This window comes from Heterocephalus glaber, unplaced genomic scaffold (genome assembly GCF_053883595.1).
Source record: "Heterocephalus glaber isolate CG9 unplaced genomic scaffold, H.glaber_assembly_v1.0 deba00001662, whole genome shotgun sequence".
Classification (NCBI taxonomy): domain Eukaryota; kingdom Metazoa; phylum Chordata; class Mammalia; order Rodentia; family Bathyergidae; genus Heterocephalus; species Heterocephalus glaber.
Window position 1 is genome coordinate 5,627,085 of NW_028258403.1, and position 21,188 is coordinate 5,648,272.

Below are 21,188 nucleotides of genomic sequence, written 5' to 3' on the forward strand. Positions count from 1 at the left end.
CCTCCAAGGGAAGGGTGGCTGAGGTCCCACTTCTCTGGGAAAGGCTGGGAGGCCTTTCAGGGAAAGAGTCCCGTTCCAAATCTCAAAAGAGGGTCTCTGAAACCAACTCTTTCCCCTTTCCCCTTCCTTCCACTAAGGAAAGGGAAACGTGGAAGGAAACTAACTTTGACCCCTGGATTCTGGCTCGGGGCCCACAGTTCTGGTGGAAGGCAGAGGGTTCCAGGACTCTCCTCTCCCCTCCTTCCCGCCCCGACTCTCCCTCCCTCCCTGCCTCCGCGCCCCATTTACGCGACCCTGCTGACGGAGTTTACCCGGGAGGGACAGGCTGAGCGCTGGAGGTGGGGGGCGGAGGGAAGGGCCGCGGGAGCCCAGCCGGTCCCACCCCCAGCCTCAACCCCGGGCAGGAAGAGCTTGGTCGCGGGAGCCGCCGCTGAAAGGGACGGAGCTCGGGAGGGAGGGTGCCCGGACCGCGGGGTGGGTTCCAGGCCCGCGGGAGGCGGCCGGGGCAGGGGGCGCTGCAGCGGAGGGGTCAGGGCTTAGCGCCGGGGCTGGGGGCCGGGGCTCGGGGCGCCTCGGGCGCGGGGACCCGGTGACGCCGCCGACTCCCCTCTCCAGGGGCAGGCGGGGCAGCCATGCTCTTGTCCGGGGGTGAACCCCCGGCGCTGGAATGGTTCATGGTGCAGACAAAATCGAAGCCTCGGGTGCAGCGGCAGCGGCTACAAGTGCAACGCATCTTCAGGGTCAAGCTGAACGCCTTCCAGAGCCGTCCCGACACCCCCTACTTCTGGCTGCAGCTCGAGGGGCCCCGGGAGAACACGAGCAAAGCTAAGGTACCCCCACCCCCCACCCCGTTCCAGCTAGACCTCTCCTCTCCTCCCTCCCGGAGGCAGAGGTTCCCAGATGTGGATGTAACATGGATCCCAGATGTGACCAATCTGGACTCAGCAGTGTGGCTTGCAGGTACTGGGACATCCTCTCACCCATCCAGATCTACAGCCCCGGCTCCTTCCCTACCTGCTCCTTTTCTTTGGTGCCTTTCTTTTCTGCCCCACCCCTCTCTGGCCTGTCACTTCTGCTCCTCAAGTGCACTGGGACAGCCTGCGTGGATAGCAAGCTTTCCCTGGCCAGGCCCAGTGTTCACTGTCTGCTTTTACATCTGGGAGTGGTTTAAATGTCCTGCATTTCTGTGGCCTCAGAGATACACCTCTTTGTTCTCCACCAAGCCTCTGGAAGGCCTACATCCTTCTGTCTCCTTACATCCTGGGCTGTCTTACTGAGTGCTGGGACTGGAGACACTCCAGGGCAATGGTGACATTTTATGGATGAAACATTGAGGGCCTGCCTGAAAACTCAGGGTCAGATAGGCTTGGGTGGTGGGGCTGGATCTGAACCCAGGACTCTGGGCTCCCTGCCTCACACTCTTGATGTTGTAGGTGGCCTCTTACAGGGGTCTTGGTGGGGTGCTGCTGCTCTGCAGACCCTAGCCCTTGGGGATGGGAGATAATCCAGGAGGAAGACGGTGGGCTTTTAGATGAAATGGCCTGCTACTGTGTGGGGCTGGACGTTGGACTGCCAGGTCACAGCTCGTCTCTCACAAGCTTATCCTGCTTGGGCCTCTCAGTTCCACCCCCAATCCCATCCAAGGTCGCTCTCTTTGGTCAAATTCCCCTGCCTTATCTCTTGCTGGTAGGCATGTACAGGCTCTGTCTGCCTGAGACTGCTTTCCCTGCAGTCACACACACACACACACACGCACACACACACGCACCCCTTCTGTTTGCAGCTGCCCCCCATCCTAAATGGTCAAAGCCGTGGGTGGGGGAGGCCCAGAACATAGCCAGTAGGAGGTCAATCATGCTGGGAAATGCCTCCCTCAGCCCCTTAGACCTGCCTGCCATCAGCAGTTTTTCTAATTCTGACTAGGGGTGTGTGTGCCCAGAGAACAGATGTACAGGGTGCAGGAGCCCAGCTGTTGTAAGTGTAACAAACTTCAGAATCTGGGAGAGGGTAGCTTAACAAGAGGAGCCTTTTGGGTTCTTAATTTTTTTGTTACCATGAAAAATAGCACTCACTCTAGCATGGGGCAGAATTTTCTGACATGCCCAGCTCCTCTGCTGCCTGCTTAAATCCTAGGTTGGCTTCTCTAGGCCTGTCAATTCCAACTCCCACTGCTGCCTCCCCCAGGGTTCCTGGGGCCATGGATCCTCACACACTCTAGGCTCCCACTTGGAGTATTGCTAAATGAGCACAGGGGATCTCTCACTTCCCTTTCCCAGCCCCCATTTCCCTGGGGAAAGACATTGCTGAGGTGGGAGGGAATTCTGGGTAACTCCTTCCCTTATCACACAGATGAACAGAAAAGAAATTTTGGAGAGAACAGGGAAGGTGGGAAGGATAAGCTTTTGTCCCAGGGCACAGGAGATCTGGGTTTGATGTGCTGTTACCAAAATGTGGCCCAGATAGAGGTATGTGGTGGTGGAGTGAAATTGGAGTTTTCTACATTGTAATATGCCCTCCCCCAGGGGAGTGAACCCAGGGAGTTCTGAGCCACATCCCCAGCCCTTATTTTATTTTGGAACAGAGTCTCACTAAATTGCTGAGGCTAGCTTTGAACTTGTGATTCTCTTTCCTCAGCCTTCTGAGTAGCTGAGATTACAGACATGTGCTGCCATGCCCAGCTCTAACCAAGTGACCTGGGTCAAATAATTTGCCCCTCCTGGAGCCATTTTCCTTAGTTACAAAACAATATAATAATACTCATTTCTTGGAGGGAGGTTGTGAGAGTCCACTGAAATAGTGCATGCTTAAGTACTTTTGCAGTACTTAACAGGATAAATGTCAGATAGTATTATTATTATTAACTAGCTGTGTAACTGAACAAGTTCTTTTCCCTCTCTGAGTCTTACTGTCCTTGTTTGTAAAGTGACAGGCTTGGATTAAACTCTATGTGAACATTTTCCCCAGCTTAAAGACGTCTTGTGGTTTCTACATGGGGGCGGTGTGGCTGACCCTAGTTGTAGCTGTTAGGGGCACAGAATCTTGCACTTTGTACACAGGCTCGCTGATAGAGATTGCAGTGTGGGGTGGCTCGTTTGGGTGAAGGAGGAGTCAAGAAAGGTACAGGCTCATCTGGGATAAGCACTTGGGTGTGCATTTATATCATATGCACTTGACTTTCTAGGAAAAGCTCTATAAAACTAAAATGCCTTTAAATTGTTTTGCACTGTACTTGCCTTGCAAATGCAGGGTCCAGAGTTCAATCCTTGGTACAAAAAAAAATTGTTTTGCAGTGGTGGGATTTAGAAAAGTTGAAAGAGACTGTCATACATCACAGTCCCAAGGAGCAAAACAAACACTGGGGAAGTGTGGCTTCTTTGAGGTGAAATTAGCAAGTGGAGAGGGAGTTTTAATAATGATTGGAGGAGCCCAGGGACCAGCCCTGCTCATCCCTCTTGCCCTTGCTGGCAGTGATGTGAGGATGTGAGGATGCACTGGGCCACAGAAAGGAGAGAGGACATGTTCCCTTCTTTTCTTTTCGGAGAGAATGGAAAGAGGTGATGGCAAGCCCAAAGACAGAAGCAGTAGAAGAGGTGACTTCTGGGTACTGGGCTCTGGAGCTGTGGGCCAGGCTGAGGCTAGCAGGATTTGGCTTGGCTGTCAGATGGAAGTTGAACTGTCCCTGCTCCACAGTAACTATGAGCAGAACCGTGCGAGTTGGTTGTGGTCAGGAGAGCCCTGGACTTGGGTCCTACTAACCCACTGTTAAGATTTCAGGAACTTTGTAAGCCAGTGAAATGAAATCTACAGCCATAGTGGGAATATTTACACCACAGAAATTTGCAAATACTGCAAATCAGGGATAATTCCCGGCCCTGGGCTGATTGTGAAACATTTAGCAGCATACCTAATTGTGCTGTGCACACCCAACCCCTTTTCCTTTAAGTTTTCTTTTATTAACTAATATACATTTTTTCCCTTAGATTCTTTTATTGGTACATTTTAGGTATACAGTACATTTACATTTATCATTGGGTGCTTGTACCTGCACATGATGATCTTGGTTCTTATTTTTTCCCCATTTGCGCCCTTCACCCCCTCCACCCTTCCCTATTTACAAAGACTTTGTTCCTATTTTTTCCTTTTCTCATAATTTTTCCTTTCCTTTCTTTCCTTTCCCTTTCGCCTCCCACTTCCCCCAGCCCTTTGGACCTTTTCTTCCTATTTCAAATTATCAATTATTCATTTTAATAAATTTAATCCTTATTTACACTTTCAGTTTCTCACACTAGAGAAACTATTCAGTATTTACACATGTGTGTCCTATTTATTTCACTTAATAAATAGGCCTCAATGTGCATCCATTTAGCTATAAATGTCTCCAGTTTGTCATTCTTTATGGCTGAGTAGTACTCCATTTTATAAAAACCCCACATCTTCTTTATCCAGTTTCCAGTTGATGGGCACTTGGGCTGTTTCCAAGCTTTAGCTATTACAAACTGTGCTGCTATAATCATGGGTGCACATATATCGGTGTGGTATGATTCTTTTAATTCTTTTGGGAAGATCCCCAGCAGGGGAATAGCTGGGTCAAATGGGACTTCTAGTCCTAGTTCTTTGAGGTATCTCCATACTGATTTCCACAGTGGTTGCACCAGTCTGCACTCCCACCAGCAATGGAGAAGGGTTCCTTTCTCCCCACAATCCCGTCAACATTTGTTGTTGGTTGTTTTTTTTTTTTTTTTTTTTGGTACCGGGGATCGAACTTGGGTCCTTGCACTTGTGAGGCAGGTGCTGGAACCACTGAGCTAAATCCCTGGCCCATTGGTTGATTTCTTGATAGCAGCCATTCTTTCTGGAGTGAGGTGGAATCTCAGTGTTGTTTTCATCTGCATCCCTTGAATGACCAGTGATGCTGAACATTTTTTCGTATGTTTATTTGCTGCTTTTACTTCTTTGTCTGAGAAATGTCTGTTCATTTCAGATGGCCATTTTTGAATTGGGTTTCTATATTTTGGGGAGTCTGATTTTTTTTAGTTAGTTATATATTCTAGATAGTAGTCCTTTGTCTGAGGTACAGCTGCTAAAATTTTTTTCCCACATTGTAGGTTGTCTCTTAGCTCTGTTGTGGTTTCTCTTGCAGTGCAGAAGCTTTTTAATAAGATGAGATCCCAGTTGTTGATTCTTTGTGCTAGTTCCCGTGCTACTGTAACTAATATACATTTAAAAAGCCCAATACTTTCATAAAAATTTTGCAAATGCAGTGGCTCCCTGCCCTGTCTTTCTCAACTCCCTCTTCAGTATTCTTTCCCAGGGACAACGTTTACTGTGGCATCTTTTGATCAATTTTGGATGCTACCTTTTTAAATTCTTACTGTATGTGAGGATTTAGCTCCTTTATACTGCCATTCCTTCTTTCTTCCCAATATAGTTATGTTTTAATTTTGTGTAATTTATTTTTAGTCGTTGTCTAGTAATGCCTGTGCACATATCATGCATTGGTGTGCACACATTTGTGCATTGAAGTGAACTATGATTTTATTTTTTTTCCTTTTTTGATTTCACTGAGGTTAAGAACTCCTTGTTCTTTAATTTACTTGTTTTGCTTTGTACCCATTGCTAATTCTTATACCTCCCAGTAGCCTCTCAGTACAGCTTTCTACAGGTCAATATGCTAGTTGGCTCTCTATAACTAAAATACGCAAGATGAACAATTTATAAGAAGGAAAGATTTATTTTGGCTTATGGTTTCAGAGATTAGTCCACAGTTGCTTAGTCTTCTTACTTTGGGCCTGTAGTGGCACAGTACATCCTGGTGGGAGTATATGGTAGAGGAGCCTTCTTCGTTTCATGGCAGCTGGGAAACAAAGAGAGAGGAAGGGGCTGGGGCTCAAATATCCCCTCAAGGCCATGGTCCCTGTGACCCACTTCCTTCCACTAGGCCCCACCTCCCAAAGGACTTCCAAGCCTCCAGAACTGTGAGCCAAATAGATTTCTGTTCACTATAAATCGTCCAGCGTGTGATATTTTGTTATGGCAGCAGAAAATGGATTAAGAAAAATGGCTTCCTAAGAAAGGTTTTACAGGAGGAAAAATGTGCTGCATATCTGTATGTCTGGGTTGCATATCTGAGGGCCATGTGATTAATAATTGGCTGTATTGAATTATAAATGGAAATTATTTCCCTTGGGAAATGAAAAGGCATTACTCTGTTGACATCTTGTCTCTGAGAAGTGTGAAGCTATTCTGGTCTCTGGTCCTTTGTTTGAAATGTTTTTCTTCTTGGAAGTCTAGAGTTTCCTCCAATGTTCTGAGGTCTCCCAGTGAGACTCCTTTGTGGCTGAATCTGTCTTCTTGCTTCGTCACTTGCTTTTATATGCAGTGGGTCCTTCTGTCTGGACTTCATGGTCTTCAGATCTATGAAAATTGATGATTGAAAGTTGATGATTCTTCCCCTGTGCCTTCCTCGTCTCCTGTTCAGACACTGAGTTTTCTAGAGACCCTCTACTTTTTTTATTTTTTTTCCTGTTTTCCAACTCTGACTCTGCTTTCTAGGATTTTTTTCAGCTTTATTTTCCACACCTTTTCTTGAGTTGTTCATTTCTGCCACCATATTCTTAATGTCTAAGAGTCACTAGTGTTCTCTTTTTTTAAAAGCAGCATCCTATTCTTTTTTTTTTTTGGTACCAGGGATCGAACTCGGGTCCTTGCGCTTGCGCAGCAGGTGGTGAAACCACTGCGCTAAATCCCGGGCTGCAACAGCGTCCTATTCTTATGTAGTGTGTACCATACGCTTTAGATTCTCTCTGAAGGGAGTAATGATAATAAACTTTTTGAAGGTTTCTTCTCCCCACCTAGTTTCTCTTCTTTCAGTTTTCTTTTTCCTGGAAATTTCAGCCTCTGTGTTTTACATTAGAAGTTTCCCTCATAGGCCTGGTAGTCCTTGCATAATTAAGGGTGAAGGACAAAAAGCTGATTGGGAGCTGGAGCTGTGGATGAGGCTGGTTGGTTTTGAGCTTGGTTGTACAGAGATTTGGGACCATTGTCTGTTAAGGAACTTCCTTCTCGATCATGGGGTCTTTGCTCTTGGGCTGGCCAGATTTTCCAGAGTGTATCCCTCTATTCTCCAGCCCAGAGGTCAGGGTTTGACTGTCACATCTCTGAAAGGCAAGAATGAGTTTCTCTGCTTTCAGCTTCCATGTGAACAAAATTATTTGGCCTTCCTCCTCCCTCCCCATTTTTACATGGTACCCCCACCTTCAAGTACTGTATGCTGATCAACCTGTAATCCTAAAACCTTGTTTTCTAGAGAACAAACCTCCAGCAGATGGGGAGGTGCTTGCCCAGCCTGTGTGTGTGTAGTAGGGGGTAGATGGGCTTCCAGATCTAGCTGCTCATCTAAGAACATGGCTTTGTTTCCTGCCTCCTCCCAATTCCAGAGTTCTTAGCAGGGTCATTTTCTGAGCCTTTTAAGTATGCTGGAGTGTAAATTGAGGTGGCTTTGGAAAGAAGACAATGAATAATAACTGACTCGCGAGAAAGGAGAATCCTCAGTCAGATGTTAAGAAATAAAACAGCTTGTCAAGTATAGGGCAGTATCATAATGCTTGGTGTTAATGTTTTTAACTTATAAGTGGGCAAAGGATCGGTGGAACATTGAACAATATATTTTTACAAGTACATTGCTCTTTTCTGTGCTTTTTCTAGTCATCTGTATCATTTATCTATCCAGTCGCTCCTTCCTTTTCTCTACTTTTTCTTCTTTTGGAGAAAAAAGATCTGTGGGTTCTAACGCAGTACAGTTGTTCCAGGTTATTTCCTGGCCTCTATGTCTGTTGTTTCCTCATTTCCTTTTTCTTTTCATGATAGGTAGCATCATAGTTAAAAGCCTAGACATTGGGGTCAGAGTTCTGAGTATCCCAGCCTATCTGTGTAGACTTTCTTTCTCATCTAAAATGGGGATGATGGTAATTTCCTTGTGGAGATGGGAGAAAATTTAGTGAGATAATGTGTGTAAAGTGCCTGGCATGTAATAAGTTATAAATAAATGTTATTTCAGATTTATTATTTTGAAAATTGTATCAGTTTCTGTATTTTTTAATTAAAAATGTTGAATAGTTGATGAAGCAATACATATTCTGAGCACTTTTTAAAAAGAGAAACAGCTGGTTGTGGTGGCTTACACTTGTAATATGAGCACTTGGGAGGCTGAAGCAGGAGGACTGCAGCAAGTTTAAGGCCAGCCTGTCTACACAGTGAGTTCAAAGCCAGCCTGAACTATGTAGCCATACTCTATCTCAAAAACCAAAATCCCAAACAAAACAAAACAAAAATTAACACAAAGAGAGAGAAACCACCAATTTTCTTCTCCAACACATTTCTTCATTTTTATATACTGTTTTCACATTGTTGGGATATGGGGGTTCATGGGATGGGGGACATTTATGAGGGTTTTCTGCACCTGCTCAGAGTCACCCTTGCAAGGCAGTGGGACAGCTGAGGTTCAGGTGGCAGGAGCTGGCTTGGGATGGCCATCAAATTTCGTGCTGTTTTTGACTGGTTGAAAGAGGTTACACTTGGGTATATTTCAGGTTCTTTGGAGAGGGGTTGCAGGTAGGTCTGTGGCCTATGTTGGGTGGAAGAGGTCTGCATAATCCTGTGCAGGGAGGGTTCCTGGGTACTAAGCAGAGGTGTGGCGGGATCTTCAGGATGGTTCTTGGAGACCCAAAATGGAGCATTCGTTCCCTAATGGAGCTATGAGGAGAGGGATGATTGTCACAGACACTGGGATGTGGAGGGACACAAGGGCAGATGCAGTTTACGTGGGCTGGTGGGTTAAGAGGGAATGCTCATGCTTCCTTGGAGCCTATGGGCCTGTGCTGGTGGGACTCAGCCAGAGAGTGGAGGAACCCAACCTCTCCCAGAAAAGCTATTCATCCAGGGAGCCAGAGGCCTTCTCTCCGGTTAGACATTGTGTGTATCTGTGGGGTGTTTCCCTGGACATGAGCCCAGCACCTTATTTCCTCCTCTGTCTCTTCTGGGCAACAGAGTTACTACAGTTACAGGTACAGGTTGTGCTAGAGATCTTCTGGAGGAGATTAAGCCAGAATCCCACAGGATTACCAGGTGGGCACTGTACAGTCAGCCAGAGGAGATGAAAGGTCTCTGGTTTTAGATTCACACAGAATCTGGGCTGTGATTTTGGCCCAGCCACTTACAGCCTGTGTGTGTCCTCGGGCAAGCTACGCAGCCCTTCTGAGCTGCAAAATGGGAATAGGCTGAGCCAGGCACCACCCTGAACACTTCTTAGGTATTAGCTTGCTAATGCTTCCAGTAGCCCAGTGAGGCAGGAGTTATTATTATCCCCATTTGACCTATAGGGAAACCCCCACAGGCACAGGGGATAAATAATTTGCCCCAAGGGTAGGCTGCTAAAGTTCTTTCTCCCGGAGAGTACTCAGTAGTGTGTGGCTCCTTTCCCTCTAACTGTCATACAATTCTGGAATGCCAGGGCGGGACTGGAGCCATGAGTGTCTAGTTTAACCTGCCATTTTATAGGTGAAGCGACAGAGGCCCTGAGAAGATTTCCTACAATTCTAATCAGCGTTGGCTAAGTAGGAAGTAGAATTAGGTGTCCTTGACTTCAAGCCTGAGTCTTTTCCTACCTCTTCCTCAGATTTCTCCATTCCATCTACATTTCCTGGAAAGAAATGAGTGTGTGAAGGGGCAGGATGTGGAGAGAGTGGCTGCCCTGGTTGAATGAACAGGGAGGCGCATGCTCAGTAAGGGGGTGGCTGGTGGGAGGTGGGACAGAGCCAGTGGCAGCCTGTGACAGACTAGCTTCCTTGGACTCCCCCCATGTGCCCAGGAGTATCTGAAGGGCCTGTGCAGCCCAGAGCTGTGGAAGGAGGTCCGCTACCCGCCGATGCTGCACTGTGCCTTCCTTGGCGCCCAGGGCCTCTTTTTGGATTGCCTCTGCTGGAGTACCCTGGCCTATCTGGTGCCTGGCCCTCCTGGCTCCCTGATGGTAGGCGGGCTCACCGAGTCTTTCACCATGACCCAGAACTGGCTGGAGGAGTTGGTGGCACGCCTGCGCTGGGGCCCTGCCCCTCTGCTGACCCCCCGGGGGATCTGGGAGGCTGAGGTGACCCGGGCCTTTGGGGCCCTGGTGTGGATCCGTGGTGACCAGTATGCAGGGGATCTGCTGCAGCTGCCCCCAGCTGTTCAGGAGCTGCTGCTGAGCTTGGTGCGCGATGCGGCAGGCAAGGAGGACATCATTGAGTGGCTCAGCCACTTCGGCATCTCCAACACCTGCTCACCAGTGGCCCTGAGAAGCCCTCCCCAGCAGCAAAAGGAAGACTCAGCCATGGTGTCCACGGGAGAGAGTCCTGGGTCCTTCCTTGAGATGGGGACCCTCCAGAATGGGGGCCCAGAAAATCCAAAGAGATTAAGCAGCCTGGGAGCCACCAGGTCCCTGATCCCAGCCCAGAGCACACAGCAGGAGACAGCAAACCAGGTGGTTCGGTAAGTTCTGGGCAATGAGCCTGGCTTGTCCAACCCTCCCTTGCCCCTATACCCCATGAAATGGTAGTAGTTTGGGAAAAACTGGCCTTCCTACCTTTTCAACAAACTTGGGCTTCCTCTAGGGTCGGTTCCAACAATCAAAGTGGTACGGACAGTGATCGAGAGGAAGGGCTGGTACGAGCAACCAGCAGCCAGGACTCTGTGAACCACACACCAGCCTTGCTGCAACAAAAGCAGGTCCAGAAGGTAGAAGAGAAATTCCCCTTCCAGCCTCCGGTGTCAGCCCTGGGTGTGTATCCATCCTGGAAGGCCTGGGCCCCAGGGCCAGCCTTTGGGCCCTTGTGGCCAGGGACTATTGCTGCAGCCTTCTGGAGGATCAATCAACTGCATTCTCTGCACCTGGCCTGGCTCCTGTCCCAGGCATGCTTTAGTCTCCCATTCTGGCAGAGGCCGCTGGGCCCCATTCAGCTAAAGCTGCCAGGGCAGAGTGCTTTGCCCTTAAATCTAGAGTGGAAGCAGAAGGAGCTGGCTCCTTTGCCTAGTGCAGAAAGCCCAGCTTGTAGGCCAGATGGGGAACTGGTCTACAAATCTACAGAGACAACTCTACAGAATTGCCCAAGGCCAGAGACACCCCCAAAAGTCATGAGTTTATTGGTGGTCCCAGGAGGCTCAGGTGAAAAGGACAAAGTTAGCCCAAGACTTCCACTTTTGGCCTCTACCACACAACTACAAGCTGGAGGTGAGCGCAGGAACCAAGGAAGTCTGCAGCCAGATTGTATGTGGCTGGAAAAGGGGCCCTATCCAGCATCACCCACAGAACAGGGGGTGCTCACAGCTCAAGGAAGGCCCATGGCTCAAGGTGGGCTGACAGCCCAGTCAGCACCTGAAGCTGGAACAGTGCCTGAAACTCTCAAAGTGCCCGTGGCTGCAGTAGTGCCCAAAGCTGAAAACCCACCCCTAACTCAAGGGCAGCCTGCAGCTCCCAAAGTGCCTACATCCCAAATGATGCCGGCAGTGAGCACAGAGCCTGCAGCTCCCAAAGTGCCTTTGGCTCCAACAATGCCTACTGCTCAAGTGGTGTCCACAGCTCAAAAAGCTGCTGTGGATCAACCAGCATTGGCATCAGCAGCTCAAGTGATGTCTACAACTCCAAAAACTGCCATGGCACAGAAGATGCTGGCAACCAAAACATCACCTGCAAGTCCCAAAACACTCAAAGCTCAAACTGGGCCCGTGACTAAAATGGAGTCTGCAGCTCCCAAAGCATCAGCAGCTCCTAAAACATCTGCAGCTCCCAAAGCACCTGCAGCTTCTAAAGCCTCCAGAGCTCCCCAAACACCTGCAGTCCAGAAAGTGCCCACAGGTACAGGGCCGACCTTGGATGTAGCCAGACTTTTGAGTGAAGTCCAACCTTCATCAAAGGGTGATGCCTCCTTACCAAAGGGCCAGGTGGAACCTGGAAGGCAGGGTGTCCAGTCCAGCAGTAAGCACCAGCTCTTGGGGGGTTGGGAGGGGGGCCCGAGGCAGTCACCTCGCCACCCACAGGTGAACAGCACAGTGACCAGCTTCCAGAGGTACCATGAGGCCCTGAACACACCCTTTGAGCTGAACTTATCAGGAGAACCTGGGAACCAGGAATTGCGCAGAGTGGTCATTGACGGCAGCAGCGTGGCCATGGTGTGAGTAGCCACGGGTGAGGGCTGGGCTGGGGATGCTAGAAGCTGGGGCAGGAAATTCACAGGCAGTGGATTGTGGGCATCTTGTCTTGACCCATATAAAAGGCATAAGGTTCAAATGGGGAAAGGATGGAAGGGAAATGGCACAAGCACATTGAGTGGCCACTAATGCTAAGCAGTGTGCACCAAATTGTCCCAGCAGCCCCAGAATGGAAGGTTTCTGTTCATCCCCTTTGGTAGAGGCAGACACAAGCTTGGAGGTGAGGAATCTCGCCCAAGGTCCCTGAGTTGGTCAGGGGCTGGGCTAGCCTCTGGGTTCAGGTCTGTCTACTGCCAAGGCCCATGCTCCTCCCAGGCTGGCTTTTAAACATTTAGCCTAAACAGCAAGGCCCAGCACAGATTTACTCTGAAACTTTTCCTGACCTGGCCAACCCTTTGATATTTCCCTCCCTGTGCAGTGTTTACTGCTGTAGAGGTCTTAGGATAAATACATGCTAGGCTGCTTAATTTGCCACATGGCAGCATAGTCATTCATGATGAGCACATTCTCAGCACACAATAGGCAAGCAGGGAGTTTTTGTTTGCTTTAAGCTCTAAAATAGAGCTCTTTTGAGTATGGGGCTACCTTCTTCCTCTCGTCCTCAGTGTCCATATACATATGTGTGCACACACACATGCACACAGGCAGCATCTGGAATTGCTCTGTACCAGCAGCTGCTCACAGAATGTTTGAGGATGGAGGGCAGGGAGGAGGGCACTGTGGTGTCTTTGGTGCTGATGCTCTTTCCCTGGCATTGCCTGCTTGCTGCCCTGGGTGGCTCTGAGTGGGGGAGTTGTGAGGCAGTCCTTCCTCTTGTTTTGGGGAAGCTGCTCCTTCACTTCTGACCACCCCACAGGCATGGCCTCCAGCATTTCTTCTCCTGCCGAGGCATTGCCATGGCAGTGCAGTATTTCTGGAACCGGGGACACCGAGAGGTCACTGTGTTTGTACCCACCTGGCAGCTGAAGAAGAACCGAAGGGTGAGAGGTGAGATGTGCACTGTGCACTCTGCCCCTCCGGCATCACCGGAGGGTGATGGTTTCCCTCACCTTTCTGCTCCACCTTCCACTACTCCACCATGGCCTTTCCCATTTAGCCCTTCCTCTGACCATTTTTGTTTTCTGCCTTTCTCCCCCAGAAAGCCACTTTCTGACGAAGCTTCACTCGCTCAAGATGCTTTCAATCACCCCCTCCCAGCTGGAGAACGGCAAGAAGATCGCCACCTATGACTATAGGTGCGCCGCTCCGTGGGTTCTCTGTGGGGCATGTTTGGGCTTGGATGGAGTATCAGGTAGCCCGGCCACATCTTCTCTGTGGAAATGGTGGCAGATATGTCAGGGGGATAATGTCTGAGAGGATGGGGTGAGGGGCAAGTGAAGAGAGGCCTTGAGGTTGGTTCTACCCAAGCTCAAGGGTTGCTCCTGACTTTGGGACTCTGGTGCTCTATTTCCCTGAGTTAACTGGCTTTCTTCACCATGGACTGTGTGGTCCAACATGCACCACTGTGGATCAGACGAGCCAGGTAATTCCACCTGCTTCCAGTGAGCATCGGAGGTACCTTAGGCTTTTGGGTATCAGTTTAGGGTGAAGTTCAAGGGACTGCTTCAGCCTTTTTTTCCCTCCAAGTCCTGGTACCAGAGGAGGTGTGTGTAGAGCAAATGCCTTGGGCAAGGCTCTGGAAGTGGAGATAGACTGGCTGCATCTGCCTGAATCCTGAATGCCTCTGTACCTGTCGCTCTTAGGGATCAACTCTTCGGTGAGGCTGCAGGACCAGCTTGCCCAGGGAAGCCTGTGCCCCTGCCTCTGTTGGGGTGGAAAGGCCCTGCCAAAGTCACTGGTTCTGGGCTGGAGTTGATGTGGGGCAGACAGAGGTCTTGACTTCACTGGGTACCTCCTGTGCTGGGCAGGGAAAAGTTCCGTTTTTTCCCTACTTTTCCAAAGACGGGACATCCATTCAACTCTCTAGCCTGGGAAAGCTGGGCAGGGCTTCTCAAGGTCCCTCCTTCCCAGTTATCCCCTGGGTAAGACCTCTAAGAGGCTGTCAATTCAGGCCTGGGTTTAAGGGAGGATGTCTTTTCTACAGAAGGCCCCCCCCTGCTGGGCATTTTTGGAATAGCATGCTTGGTGTAGCCCGAATGATAATGCGAAGTAGGTAGCCTTTGCTTTCTTTCTTGGTCACAGCACTCCTTAGAGGAGAGGTGATTCTTGGAAAAATAGATTTTTAAAATTCAGGTTTGTGTTTTTATGTGCGTTAATATGTTTGTATTATTTCTTGGCATGCATATTAATGTTGTGTATTAATGAAGAATATTGGAATATTTGTGCATATCCTGTGTCACAGGCATTGAGCTAGACACTTTAAATGCATTATGTCATCCAACTTAATTTTACAGCAATATGGGGTAGGGATTTTATCTCCATTTTACAAATGCAAAAACAAGCAGTAAATACACATGTGTGAAGTGGACGGGTTTCGGTATCTGTGTGTGTTTGTGTATCTAATAGGGGTGTGTGATAGGGTTTGTATGTACAGTTGAGGTGTGTGTGTCCTCCTAGAGGGCTGCTGGGGATCCCAGATGGCTGCAGAGGAGGGGGTATACTCCAGAGCCCTGAATCCCTGACTGTGCGGGGCAGTGTTTTTGTCTGGCACACCTCTCTGTGAAGCTGCAAGTTCATTTTCTCAGGGGACCCAGGAAGTGATGGGGCTGGTCCCTGGGTCATCAGTGACTCCTCTTTTCCCTTCAGGTTCATGGTAAAGCTGGCAGAAGAGACAGATGGCGTCATTGTTACCAATGAGCAGATTCACACCCTGATGAATAATTCTAAGAAACTCATGGTCAAAGATCGGTGAGACAGCCTTTAGGGGTGGGAGCCACTTTGTTCCTTTGATGTCAGGCAGTGCCTGGCAAGCAGATGATGGGGCAGGGAGAGGGGCCCTGGGGTAGGGCTCACTAGCACCTTCTGGAAGGTGGGGTAACAGCCAGGCAGTAGCAGGGCATGGGAAAGTCAGGGCTCATCTAAGACTATGCCCCTTTGTCTTCCGGGCCCAGCCTGCTGCCCTTCACCTTTGCGGGGAATCTCTTCATGGTGCCAGATGACCCCCTGGGCCGTGATGGCCCCACCTTGGATGAGTTTCTGAAGAAGCCAAACAGGTAATATATGAGGCCCTCCTGAGAGTAACCAGAACTCCCTTTAGTGCTAGCCAATATTGTCTGCTGCTTAATCATGAACAGAAAAGAGTGACTGGACTTTTTCATGTCAATACACTTTGGTCATCTATTGAGGCATCCATACACCCCTTGTAGTATGGTTTTAACACTTCACACATGCTTTAATGCTGTATCTATCCTTCCAGAATTGGCATTTGTGTTCAATGTTTTACTATTTCTTTTTCAGATGTATGCCATGCTAATGTATATAGTATACATTAATGGCCATGTAGTATTCTGCTACATAAGTACCCATGTAGCAGACTTATCTGTTTTCTAGTTGAAGGCCTTTTTACTATTTTTCTGAGACAGGGTCTTGCTATGTAGTTCAAGCTGGCTTCGAACTCACTATGTAGCCCAGGCTGGCCTTGAACTCCTCCCTCAACCTCACAAATGCTGGGTCACCATGCCTGGCTGACCTTTTCTAAGTTATGCTCTTGGTGCCAATGCAGCAGTGAAGTTCGGTTAGATGTCAATGACTACTGTAATTTATGGATGAGGAATCTGAAACTCAAGTGATTTTTCCAAGGTTACTTTGCTGGTGTTAGGAGAATAGCTTTGCAGTCACTGATTCTCTGGCCTCCATCCCCTCCCAACTACTTTGCTGCCCACTTTGAAGTACCCTGGGCCCAGCAGCAGGCCTTGGTTGGGATCCTCTGGACAGGGTGCTTCTCCCCAGGCCTGGCCCTCAGCCTCACTTCTCCAGTTTGGAAATGAGCCTGAGGTCTGCCTCTTGTGCGTGGGGCTCTCCTCCCGTGTTGCTCTCCCCATGAAGCGCTTGTTCTGGGGTTAGGTTGTGAGCTGCCAGTCACCTCTTATCAAACCACTGGCTTAAAATTAGGGTAAACGCATCTTGCTCAATGCAGTTTTGCTTTTCTGTTGAAGTTCTGGCAGATGCAGAGATAGAGCAAGAATTCACAGGTAAGGGCCTGATGGAGCCCTTGCTATACAAGTAGGGGACTGGCACTCAGCCCAGCCTTGGAGACATTTAGGAATGGGGCAGGGCTCTGTGGGGCATCCACGGGTATATCTTTTCCCTTGGATGACATCTGGGGGTGGGGTTGTCCCCTCTCCCTCTTCCACCTGTTTTGTAGGTTGGACACAGACATTGGCAACTTCTTGAAGGTGTGGAAGACCCTTCCACCCAGCTCAGCCAGCATCTCTCAACTCAGGGATGACACTGATCCTAGGCCCTTGGAGGGTCCACAGAATGTGGAAGAAGTCAGAGAGGAGAAGGAGGAGAGGCAAGATGAGGAGTGGAGAGAGGGGCAGGGAATGCCAGGGTGGGCTGAGGAGGATGACCTGGACTCTTTCCTGGCCTCAGTGTTCAGAGTTGAGTGCCCCTCCCTTTCAGAGGAAATTCTCCAATGCCTCAGCCTCCACGACCCCCCTGATGGAGCCCTGGACATTGACCTCCTTCCTGGGGTGGCCTCTTCGTACCTAGGGATCCCCTGGGATGGGAAGGCTCCCTGCCAGCAGGTTCTTGCCCAGCTGGCCCAGCTCACCACCCCCAGCAACTTCACCGTGCTGTCTTTCTTTGTGGGGTTCATGGACTCCCACCGGGATGTCATCCCTGACTACGAAGCCCTCATGGGCCCTTTGCACAGCCTCCTCAAGCAGAAGCCAGACTGGGTGTGGGACCAGGAGCATGAGAAGGCCTTCCTGGCCCTGAAGCGAGCCCTGGTGTCTGCCCTCTGTCTGTCAGCCCCCAATTGCCAGCTCCCCTTCCGCCTGCAGGTGACAGTGAGCCAGGTGGCCCTGACAGCCATCCTCTACCAGGAGCACTCAGGGAAGAAGCACCCCATCGCCTACACCTCGAAGCCCCTACTCCCGGATGAGGACAGTGAGGGCCCCCAGTCAGGCGGGGACAGCCCCTATGCCGTGGCCTGGGCCCTCAAGCATTTTTCCCACTGTATTGGAGATGACCCAGTGGTCCTCCACCTTGTCTACGCCTCCCGGACCACTGTGGCTCCTGAGGCACCAGAGTGCTGCCGGGTCTCCAAAGCATGGTTGATTCGATGGTCCCTTTTGGTACAGGACAGAGGCAAGAGGGCCCTGGAATTGGCCCTTCTCCAGGGCCTGCTGGGGGAAAACCGACTGTTGACACCTGTTTCCTCCATGCCTCGTTTCTTCCAGGTTCTGCCTCCTTTTTCTGACCTGTCCACTTTTGTCTGCATCCACATGTCGGGCTACTGCTTTTACCGCGAGGATGAGTGGTGTGCTGGTTTTGGCCTCTATGTCCTGTCTCCCACCAGTCCCCCGGTCTCCCTTTCCTTTTCCTGCTCCCCTTACACCCCGACCTATGCCCACCTGGCAGCCGTGGCCTGTGGCCTGGAGCGATGTGGCCAGTCCCACCTCCCTGTGGTTTTCCTCACCCACTGCAACTGGATCTTCAGCCTCCTCTGGGAGCTCCTGCCCCTCTGGAGGGCCCGGGGCTTCCTCTCCTCTGATGGGGCTGCACTACCTCACCCAAGCCTGCTCTCCTACATTATATCCCTCACCTCTGGCCTTTCATCTCTTCCATTCATCTACCGAACCTCCTACCGGAGCTCTCTGTTTGCTGTGACAGTGGATAACCTGGCCAAGCAGGGTGCCCAAGGAAGTGGGCAGTGGTGGGATTTGCCAAAGGATGTGCCGGTCCCTGTAGTGACTTCCCATACCATGGGCAAGAGGCCCAACTTGTTGGCATTGCAGCTGAGTGACAGCACTCTGGCTGATATCATTGCCAAACTTCGTGCTGGGCAGAAATTGTCTGTCTCCTCCCCCTTCAGTTCTGCCTTTCACTCACTCAGCCTTGACAAGGAGAGTGGGCTGCTTATGTTCAAGGGAGATAAAAAGCCCAAGGTCTGGGTAGTCCCAAGGCAGCTCCGGAGGGATCTGATTTTCTCTGTGCATGACATCCCCATGGGGGCCCACCAGCGGCCAGAGGAGACTTACAAAAAATTGCAGTTGCTGGGATGGTGGCCTGGGATGCAGGAGCATGTGAAAGATTACTGCAGGAGCTGCCTGTTTTGCATCCCCCGGAATCTCACAGGCAGTGAGTTGAAGGTCATCGAGTCCCCCTGGCCCCTCAGGTCGACTGCCCCTTGGTCGAACCTGCAGATCGAGGTGGTGGGGCCGCTCACCGTAAGCGAGGAGGGCCACAGGCATGTGCTCATCGTGGCTGACCCCAACACCCGGTGGGTGGAGGCGTTCCCGCTGAAACCCTACACACACATGGCGGTGGCCCAGGTGCTGCTTCAGCATGTGTTTGCACGGTGGGGCGTTCCTGTGAGGCTGGAGGCGGCCCAGGGCCCCCAGTTTGCTCGGCATGTCCTGGTGAGCTGTGGATTGGCCCTGGGAGCCCAGGTGACCTCCCTGAGTAGGGACTTGCAGTTCCCCTGCCTAGTGAGCTCAGAGGCCTACTGGGAATTCAAGAGGGCCCTAAAGGAGTTCATCTTCCTGCATGGCAGGAAGTGGGCAGCCTCTCTGCCCCTGTTGCACCTGGCCTTCAGAGCCTCTTCCACAGAGGCCACGCCATTCCAGGTCCTGACGGGGGCTGAGAGGAGGCTGACCGAGCCCCTGTGGTGGGAGATGAGCAGTGCAAACATTGAAGGGCTCAAGATGGATGTTTTCCTGCTGCAGCTGATTGGGGAGCTGCTGGAGCTCCACTGGAGGGGGGCTGAAAAAGGCACTGAGAAGGCTGACAACAGGCGCTTCAAGCAGGAGAGCCAGGAGAAGGAGTGGAACGTGGGTGACCAGGTCCTCCTGCTGTCTCTCCCCAGGAATGGCAGCAGTGCCAAATGGGTGGGTCCCTTCTATATTGGGGACCGGCTAAGCCTGTCCCTCTATAGGGTGTGGGGCTTCCCAACCCCAGAGAAGTTGGGGTGCATCTATCCCAGCAGTTTGATGAAGCCCTTTGCCAAGAGTGGCACACCCCTGTCCTTTAAGGTCTTGGAGCAATGAGCTGGAGCACTGGGGGAGCCCCCTACCCAGGGAGTCCTGGGTTTCTGCTGCTAGGCCTCCCCCTGCCTCCTGCAGTGCTCTCAGCCATTTGGGAGCCCTCTGTTGTGCCTTGTGTAGAGAAGTTGCTTCCTAAAGCTTTGCTGAGTTGCCTTGAGCTAGGGACCAGTGTTCCCATGGAAACAGCCCCAGTTTGGGGTATTTGGAGAATTTGCCAAAGGCTGTCAAATATGAGCCTGTGGTGATTTTACACTGGGGAGTAGAAAATCTCCTTATTAAAGTAGGCCAGGCTCAGAGTCTTTTCCCCAAGTATCCTCTTCCCCCTTCACACTTGTGGGTGTGGTGTGCTGTCTGCAAACCACTCCCCCGGCCCGCCCCTCGTCTTATTCCTAGCTGTCTTAACCATGAAATAGTGAGGCTCTGGCTCATAATTGGGAACTACAGTCCTCTTCCCAACAGGAACCGAGAATGTGGCACCTCCCTTCAACCTGTGCACCTGGGGAGCCTCTGCCCTTGGAGTTGTCACTGACACAAACCCATACGGGCAGTGGGGAGGCAGTTGGCTCTTTAGCCTGAAGGCCAGCTTTCTTAGAGCAGGCTTGGCTGCTTCTGCTGTTCTGGAAGGGCTGGCCTCAGGGGCAGTGGCTCAGGTTGGGAGGTTGGCTGGCCTCCAGTCACCCACTTGTCAGCATGGGAAGGCAGGGTGGGATAAGTTGGTCTACCTCATTTGACTCCAGCTGATGGAGACAACTCCTGACCCCTACTTTGATGGTGTTGGCTGGGAAGGGGTTAAGGATCTAGATGCCAAGCATGGCATCTCTACCTGAAGAGCTGCTTCTACTAGATCAAGGGGCTTCTGCCTCTGTTTTAAAGGGGAGGGCATCAGAAATGAGCAGTCTGGCCCACAGCCAGGTGTGGATGTTTCTTTTCCTCCCAATCCTGACCAACCCCGTCCCAAAGCCTACAGCCCTCCTCTTTTCACCGCCACTGTCCCCTGTATTCTTAGACACCACGTAGTGTGTGATTGCTTTGTCTGGAAGCCCCTCCTGTCCCCCAGTCCTCTGAAGCCCTAGCTCCCCCAGAGCTGTTCTCTGCAGAGATCACTCTTAGTAAGTGAGCTCTTATAGGTGTGTGTGTGCTTACACTTAGCCCTCTGCATTGGAACTGCTGCTGAACAGCTGGTCTCCAGGTGAAGGCCAGCAGTGTCTCCCTGGCTCTGCCTCTGAGTAGTTTCATTTCTTCAGAGGCTGAGTCAGGACAGAACTTGGCATCAAGCCCAATTTGCTTGTTATACAGCAGAGGAAAGAGGCCCAAAGTGACTTACTCATGGTCACATAGATAGTTGGTGGCTGAACTGGGACCAGGATTAAAGTTCCTGACTCCTAGTTCACTGTGAGAAGGATTGCAGCAACAGGTTCAAGCAAGAGAATCCTTCAAAATTCTATACCCATACTCTCCCCTTTATCCATTCTGTCATTTTCCAACTCTTGTAGACGAACTACCTGGATATTACCTTTAAATCCATTCCAGTTGTTAATCCTATCCAGGAATGAATGATTGGGTGACAGAGGAGAAACTGAAAAGGTTGACAGTAGGATTTTTAGCATAAACTCCATTTGCTCACTCCTGCTTGCTCCTTTTCCTCTTCCTCCAATTCCCTAGTGGTATTTCCACCCTCACTCTCCCACCCCTGTGCTGTGTGCATTTTCCCTGTTAACTACAACTTTGATCTTATACCTTTCTCTTAAGTGAATTTCATTTTCATTTTGTCAATAAATGAATTAAACCAGAACTAATGGT

At 50.5% G+C, this 21,188-nt stretch overlaps 2 protein-coding genes across 4 annotated transcripts in view; one reads left to right on the forward strand and one right to left on the reverse strand.

Moving 5' to 3' along the window:
* On the forward strand, positions 1–21,180 carry Nynrin (NYN domain and retroviral integrase containing). Of its 3 annotated transcripts, none has more exons than XM_004864075.3 (9): positions 1–474; positions 616–830; positions 9,866–10,521; positions 10,644–12,200; positions 13,094–13,224; positions 13,376–13,472; positions 14,983–15,084; positions 15,288–15,389; positions 16,541–21,180. In XM_004864075.3, the coding sequence occupies exons 2-9, from the start codon at positions 633–635 to the stop codon at positions 19,389–19,391; spliced, it is 5,694 nt and encodes a 1,897-aa protein (XP_004864132.1). In that variant the 5' UTR covers positions 1–474; positions 616–632; the 3' UTR covers positions 19,392–21,180. The 3 variants fall into 3 exon arrangements, with proteins under 3 accessions (XP_004864132.1, XP_021099520.1, XP_021099521.1); XM_021243861.2 differs by having other exon boundaries at positions 1–338; XM_021243862.2 differs by lacking the exon at positions 1–474 and having other exon boundaries at positions 808–960.
* Cbln3 (cerebellin 3 precursor) overlaps positions 4,689–21,188 on the reverse strand; it is a 24,666-nt gene continuing 8,166 nt past the window's right edge. The window contains exon 3 of the mRNA XM_087197036.1: positions 4,689–7,157. Within this exon, the coding sequence (XP_087053162.1) occupies positions 7,047–7,157 (111 nt within the window). The 3' untranslated portion in view covers positions 4,689–7,046. The remainder of the gene's footprint in view (positions 7,158–21,188) is intronic.